This window comes from Chaetodon auriga, chromosome 16, assembly GCF_051107435.1.
Source record: "Chaetodon auriga isolate fChaAug3 chromosome 16, fChaAug3.hap1, whole genome shotgun sequence".
Taxonomy (NCBI): Eukaryota; Metazoa; Chordata; class Actinopteri; order Chaetodontiformes; family Chaetodontidae; genus Chaetodon; species Chaetodon auriga.
Window position 1 is genome coordinate 4,945,627 of NC_135089.1, and position 7,780 is coordinate 4,953,406.

The window sequence follows — 7,780 nt, forward strand, 5'->3', positions numbered from 1 at the left end:
AGGCACACATCCGGTTACTGATTTCAAAATAAAAATCACTGGAAGAGATGAATAATGTAACACATTTCCAGAAGTCTCGCTGCCTTCCGATAAATCTTTTTGTTGCTGTGTGATGTCTTACTGTGGATGTGTTTTTTATAAATCCACCTATTCCTGTACTGATTAACCAGCTTGTTTGTAGCGCTCTATTCAAATGCATCTCTCACAAGGCAGACAAACTACTGTCATTCATAACCTGCTGCAGGACGAGCTCTCCCATCTGAACGTACCTGACTCCACCTGCAGGTGGATCACTGACTTCCTGTCTGACATGAGGCAGCAGGAGAACCTCCATCATCACCAAAGATGTCGAATGGGAGCTTGAGTCCATCCTCATCTCTTCTATCACCACCTGGTTGATATGCTGCTTGCCACTGTCAAGGACAAGGGCAGACAGCAGCAAATCATTGTCTCCTCCAAGAAGGTGATTGACTGCAAACTTCAACCCCCAAGGACCTGCACACCTCCAGGACCCTAAGGTGAGCGGGCATGATTGTGGCGGCCCCCATCAGGACCAAAACATCACAACACATGAACAATTCCTCCCTGAATGCAGCCATAGAATTACGTAATGCTGCTTATTAGCAATATTAATGGAAATATTAATCGTCATGTCAGTCATTTCAAAGTATAAGTAATAGTAGCCTGATGAGTTAAAACTGAGGTAGTCCGCTTTTATTTTGAAGGCCGATTCCTCTTACTACCGGTGCGTTTGCGTCCTCTTGTGTCTGTCTTGACGTCGTTGCTCTCGTCTGTGTGCGCTCCACAGACTCCAGCTGGGAGGCGAGGTCCACGCCCCACGAACAGACCCCACCTTCACTTATCGACTGATGAGAGAACAACAGAGGCGCGGTGATGGAGGCTGTGGGTGGGGACAGACTGGTCCCCTCACTGGGAACCAGCAGACATGTGTGGTCCTGGAGGGCCAGTGTCTGAGGCTCATGCTGATGTGGTCTTGAGGAAAAACCCCACCAGCTGCAGGGGCCCTGTTCTATAACTGATATACTGTTGATCCGTTTGTGGGTGGGGTTAGGGGCAGCTGAATGTTTCAGGGGGGGCCCAAAACATACCAGGAATTGTAGATACTTACACTTTGAGGCTCCCGGGGGAGTCGTTATCAAGGGCCACAGATATTCTAGCATTGCTCTGGTGGGTCAAGACAGGAAAAGAAATGTTGTCTACTGGGATTAAATTAACACATTAAAAGTTAAATAAAAACATCTGTGCACCTACAGCAGATTAAAAAAAAAAGTTTAAGGTCTGTGGTGGAAAAAGTCACAATAAAAAGCTCAAATAATCAAATATTGGTATAGAAAATGGTCTCCATAACCAAAAGAAAATTAACACAACAAAGTCAGTTTTTGTTGACAGCTCCTTTGTGACAAACAGTTAAGTTAAATCAAAGTTTAAAACAGCATTAATGTTTTTTTTTTTGAGGGGGACACTTGTGAGCAAACACGCTGTAAGCTACACACATTAACATACTGTCACCTTATAAAGCTGAATTAGCAAACAATTACAGCTAACTTCACCCAGCTAACTCTACACATCCAACAAACATGGAGCTACATTAAAATATACTTGGGGGTCATTTTTCTGAATCCCTGATGAATATATGTCCGATATTCACTCACCTTTTAGCTCTGTTTCGCTCTCCACCAACTCTTCTGCTGCTAGCCTGGGTTCAATCAGCTAGCTTCCTGCTAGCTAATCGCTAGCTAGCCGCTAACTTTAGCTGTCTGTTGTTTGGTTGTAGACAGGTAGAGTACACTTATTAAAGTGTGTTTACACAGAAAGTAAAGCAAATGTTTGCCATTTTTCCTTGGCATTAGTTTGACTGCTGGACCTTTTTGTCTTTATCTGTCCAAACAGCAAATGAACCAACTGTACAGACGTTAGCTGTAAGCTAGCTTGCAGGGGTGGAGGAAGTATTCAGATTCTTAAGTAAAAGTAGTTTTCAGTGTAAAAGTTTTCAAATAAAAGTCCCGCATTGAAATATGTTTTATGTGAAATTAACTAAATATAAATGTACTCAATGCAGAAAATGTGACTGTTATATTATTATAGCATTACTATATGACTGGTACATTAATGTAAAAGATGGATGTGGATGTTACTGTTGTAGTTGGTTGAGGTGAATCTTATTTTGAAGTATTATTATGAAGTATAATGTAGCTTGTAACTAAAGCTGTAAAATAGCTGCTGTGGAATAAAAAGTGTGACCTCTAAAATGGAGTGGAGTTTCAGTATAAAGCAGTTAAAGTGCTGATGCTCACCACACATGATGAAGTGTCTGATTCCTGAGTTTGTCATGAATGGTTAACACTGGTGATGAAGACAATGACTGTGAAGAAGACAAATACCGAGGTCACACGTCACAGATGACATCATATTGAGGGATTACGTAATCTTGAATAAACACGGGGGAGATTCATCCTCCACCCTGAGAGGAAAATGATCCCTGTAACTGTTCCAGTCTGTGGTGAACTCCTTCTGTGTGACGTTGGGATCAGAGCTGGTGGCGTTGGATTAAACGCCCACAAGTTCATCCTCTGTGGCTGCAGCTCATGCTTCCGCTGAGGTGGTTACCTCAGTAGGAGGAAGCCTCGATGGTCATCCTCTTCAAGGCAAAGAAACAGAAACATGGTGTACTTTGGAAACGCTGTGACTCTCCTGCAGCAGCAGCTCCACATCTTCCTCCAGTTTCAGGTCGTCCTCAGCTGCATCGCTCACTTGGCTTTCATCCCTGTGCTGTTGTCCAGGGTAACTGAGTGGATCAGCTGTGGCTATGCTCAGTTTACATCTGTGGCGTTTAGCTGATGCTCAGTGACACAGTGACAGCAACATTAGAATAAACTCAAGTTTTGGAATTTTAATAAGAGCAACTAAATACAAGGGTCAACACCAAACGATAAAGTGCTCAGATCTTTTGTTTAAAGGACCACTGTGCAGGATTTAGTGACATCTAGTGGTGAGGTTGTAGATTGCAAAATATCCTCAAAGACCTCTGCAGGCTCAGTGATGCTTTCACTGACTTTGATACCATTAATTGACACAATTAAGAGAGTGAACAAGTTCAAGGAAACCAGTATTTTAACTAACAAAAAAATGCCTTTATTAAAGTTTAGTTCCTTAACAAGACAGGTTTACAGAGTTCTTATTAATTATTTAAATATACTAAACAATCTGTATATGACATGAGGGATTAACTGCAGCGCTTAAAGATGAAAGTGTGTACACAGTGAGGATTTATTAAGCACACAGCAGCAGATTCAGCAGTAATTAGAGAAAAACTTCAAAGATATTCTGCTCTAACGAACCTTCCACACACCTTCGTTCACTCACCAATTTGAAGATTCGGTCCAAAATTGATGAAAGAATTGGTTTTGGGCACCATACCCTGACGGTGCTAATCAGCTGCTGCATTGCAAATGAGCAATGTTAAAAATCTGTTGAGGAGGGACATTTTTCTTCTGCCTGCACAGCAAACCCTCAGACTGTGGTGCAGTTTGTGTCTGTTTGTCTGAGGTGACGCTACAGTTTCTCCTGCGTATTCAATGGGTCTCCATGTTTGCTCTCAGGACTATCCTTCTTATGTGTTGCATGTTAACATCATATTGTGCTTTTGTGAACCCTGGATGTGCTAGCTGGAGTGCTCTCACGGATGCTAGGATACTCTAGCATGTAAACATCATGTTCTCATGTATCAGTGAGCCTCCTCCTGGGTTTACAGTACCTGAACACAGTCCAACGTCCTCCAGCTTTAAAGGTTTTTGTTCACTTGCTGGACGGCTCGCTCTTCTGCGCAGAGGAGAGCCGGGCCTCTCGAAGCTGTGGTAGGTGGTGATCAGGTACTTTGGGTTACACTTCACCCGGAGATGATGATTTCAGTTGGTATTCTGGGTTACCTGAGGTGAAGAAGTCACACAAGTGCCCCTCATGCACCCACACTGTGAGCGTGCAGCGTTGCCACAGTGACGGGCTGCTGCTGGAGAGCCAGGGATGCAACAGTGCAAACCGCAACTGGTCAGATGGTAATGTACCAGTGAGCTATTTTTACAAGTGCGTTCATAAGTGGCCACTCACTAAACCACTTTCTGCAGTCACTCTGTTTATAATAGAAGCCACTCAAAAGCCTAAAATTACATTTTTCTAATCTCTCAGTGCGTTATCACTGGTCGTGGTTTGACGTTCCTGAAGCTGTGTATCACATTGTTATTGTTCACTTTATTTTGTTAATGATCTATTATGACTGTCTTTCACGTCCTGAAAGGCTGCGTTTCACAGTGCATCACTTACAGTTTAGACTGTATGAAGATACTTTGGTCTGCTCTTGTTAGAGACAGCAGAATAAATTATATGATTAGATCAGTGGATTAGACATAATAATAGAAAATGATAATTTTATCTAACCAGGCTACCGATTTAAGAATGCGAGCACACAAAATAACATTTATCCTCTATTGCTGTCATTTAGTGAGTTGTATAAGACCCAATTGCACTACAGTATTTTACTTTCTATTTAAATTTTAATCCTCTTATTGAAAATAATTCAACACCTTTTTGTAGGGAGTAAGGGAGGCTGAATTGAATTTTTTGAAGGCCCCACGTGAAGGATTATGCATAAAACTAATCAATTTAAATCTTGTAGATTATAATTTGACATTCTTGCCATCGGTGTACAAATGCGAGGCATTAAAAATAACATAAATATTCTTAAAAACTTAATGCTCTTGTCTTCTGGTATCAGCAGCGTTTCTGGTCTCAACACCGCCACCAAGTGTTGAAACAGCAGAATGCAGCCAACTGTTACATCACCCATAATGCATTGCAGAAACACTGGTCAGTACCATTATTTTACGAGGAGGTGTTCAGCGATATAAACTTTTGAAATAAGCTCAAGATTTATTTTGTGTGCCTATTTCTATCAGTTTGATTTTTGAATAAGCATAGTTTCAGCACTGTGAAACGTGTGAGGTATCGATAATGTCGGATGTGGTCTGAGCTAACACCGAGCAGTTTCGTGTTCAGAGATGGATTCTCCTCTATAATGGTAGCTTCCAGTCCGTCCCTCAAGCCTTCCTTTTCCTATTGAAGTAGCAGCCATGAGGTAGGATCGCTGTTAATGGCACAGTAAAAGTCCTCATTTAACTGTTATAATGCACATAGGTTAACCCCATATCACTTCTGGGAAACTCTTGAGTGTCTTATTCAACCATACATAAAGTTTATACCTCAACTTAAAATCAAAAACCCATATTTTTACGTAGCTGTGAGTAACACGATGTAGCAGACGAAGAGGCCATGTTGTCAACCCGGCTGATAGTGTAGTGTTAGCTGTGCGGCTAACGGCTAGTTAGCAGCAGAAACAGCGTGACAAAGCTTTGGGTCCTTTATGAAACGTGGCAGTTTTGTGGCATAAACTCTCATAGAAGTAGAGGTAAACACTTACATGGTTGGCAGACGTTTAACCTGGCTTGTATTTGTCCCGCAGCATGCTCAGGCTCCAGAAGAGGCTGGCCTCCAGCGTCCTGCGCTGCGGCAAGAAGAAGGTTTGGCTGGATCCTAACGAGACCAATGAGATCGCCAACGCCAACTCTCGTAAGTCGAACAAAAAGTCATCCCGTAGTTGCTTAGTTCGCTTTATATTTTCACCATTTACTGAGGTAATGATGCAGCTGCTGTTAAGGTGCTGAAGGTTGGTTTGTACCACCACGATCAGCTGAACGCGCATCAGCGTGTCACTAATAATGATGCTGAGAAGAAACCTGTTGACTGATGAGGTTTAATACATCTATTTATGATAACAGCTCACTGTTTTTAAATATGATGTTATCTAGACTAATAAAGATCAGACAATCCTGTCCGTCTGCAGAACAAAGAACATGCTACCTATCTGTATAATAACCCCTCTGATGGTAAATTATCCTGAACTGCCTGTCCTAATCATGTCCACACCGCAGCTGATGTGAAGTAAATATGCGAGCACACACTTTGTCAGGCTGGTGAATCTGCGTAACCGCGTCGCTGACTTGTTTCCATCTGTCTGCAGGCCAGCAGATCCGTAAACTGGTGAAGGATGGTCTTATCATTCGCAAACCTGTTACGGTCCACTCCCGGGCCCGCTGCCGCAAGAACACACTGGCACGCCGCAAGGGAAGACACATGGGAGTCGGTAAGTTGAAAGTGTCGCGTTTGCCATCTTAATGGAAAGGAATTGACCTGATATTCATGAAGCATGAAGTATTTTATAACTACTCTTGTGGACTCATTGCATTCATTTTGACATTTACTACCTGGATGATGGAGGACTCTTACTTCCTTTTCCCAGGTAAGAGAAAGGGTACAGCCAACGCCCGTATGCCCGAGAAGTTGTCCTGGATGCGCCGCATGAGGATCCTGCGTCGTCTGCTGCGTCGCTACAGGGAGTCCAAGAAGATTGACAGGCACATGTAGGTTGAGGACGTCTGCGCTGGTTGTTTGTGCTCTGACTGATGTGATGTGAGACTGTTTTCGGTGGTCCGGAGGGTTTTTAGATCGCTTTTATACCTGCTTTCTGATAGGTGTGCAGTTTTTTTTTGTACTGGTTGTAGACTTATTTTACACCAACCAAACCTCTGAAGATGTTTGTAAATCTTAACTCAAGCTCAAGACACACAGCCACACTGTAAAGATCTGGTGCCTCTGATGTATTCGGGTGTTATTTTAATGCCTCTCCTCCTCTGCCGTCCCCCAGGTACCACAGCCTCTACCTGAGGGCCAAGGGTAACGTGTTCAAGAATAAGCGCATCCTTATGGAGCACATTCACAAGCTGAAGGCAGACAAGGCTCGCAAGAAGCTCCTGGCGTAAGTCTTCAGTTCACAGAAAGGCCGAAAAAGCCTTAAATTCACATCAACAGGCGTATTTAGATCCTCTGCAGTGTTGATGTGCAGCATGTGGCGTTTGGGCTTTATTGTCAGTTTAGTCTCGAACAGTCAAACCCAGACATTAAAACCAATTCACTGCATTAGGTTTAAGCAGGTTTTCATCAGATGATGCTGAAGTGTGTATTAGAGGTTTACACACCGTGTGAACTCCTGTGTTTGTATCCGTCCTGCAGCGACCAGGCCGAGGCTCGTCGCTCCAAGACGAAGGAGGCCCGCAAGCGCAGAGAGGAGCGTCTCCAGGCCAAGAAGGAGGAGATCATCAAGAACTTGTCCAAGGAGGAGGAGACGACCAAGAAGTAATCTGGCCTCGTCAATCCTGCCTGACCGCCAGCGGTGGAGTGCTGACAATAAAAGTGTACATAAAGACACCGATGGTCTCCTGTACGTTCTTTCCTCATGAAGCAAACGCCTGATTAGCGGAGAAGGATTAGTTTGATGTTAACATCTGGAGGGCTGACACCTCGAGTGAATGAACCAGAACAGATGTTTTGGCCAAACAATGAGTTTAAAGTCACTATAAATCTCCATAACAGTCAGTCAGCTGATAAATCTTTGTATTCATCTCTACAAGTGACCACGTTCACACTATGTCATTATTTTCACCAGTGCTGGAAAGTAAACAAGTACATTTACTGAAGTATTGTACTGGAGTACAATTTTGAGATACTTTTGATACTTTATACTTTTCACTGTTTATCTGAAAGCTGGTTACTAGATTCCAACTAAAGATTTTACAAACATCAGTTTATGAAATGTGGCACTCTGCTATATGTTAACTTATGAAAGTACAGAAAGCAGTGAAGAAGTTAAAGA

At 42.9% G+C, this 7,780-nt stretch overlaps 1 protein-coding gene across 1 annotated transcript; it reads left to right on the forward strand.

The window, feature by feature from the left end:
• Positions 1–5,126: 5,126 nt before the first annotated feature.
• rpl19 (ribosomal protein L19) lies at positions 5,127–7,336 on the forward strand. The gene is made up of 6 exons (XM_076751482.1): positions 5,127–5,149; positions 5,534–5,640; positions 6,092–6,214; positions 6,371–6,491; positions 6,776–6,886; positions 7,141–7,336. The coding sequence occupies exons 1-6, from the start codon at positions 5,145–5,147 to the stop codon at positions 7,265–7,267; spliced, it is 594 nt and encodes a 197-aa protein (XP_076607597.1). The 5' UTR covers positions 5,127–5,144; the 3' UTR covers positions 7,268–7,336.
• Positions 7,337–7,780: the final 444 nt, after the last annotated feature.

Excerpts from the sequence above, each read along its gene's own strand:
- rpl19 (XM_076751482.1), top strand. Across the intron at positions 6,492-6,775 it reads AAGAAGATTGACAGGCACAT|GTACCACAGCCTCTACCTGA; the intron begins GTAGGTTGAGGA and ends GCCGTCCCCCAG. Across the intron at positions 6,887-7,140 it reads GCTCGCAAGAAGCTCCTGGC|CGACCAGGCCGAGGCTCGTC; the intron begins GTAAGTCTTCAG and ends TCCGTCCTGCAG.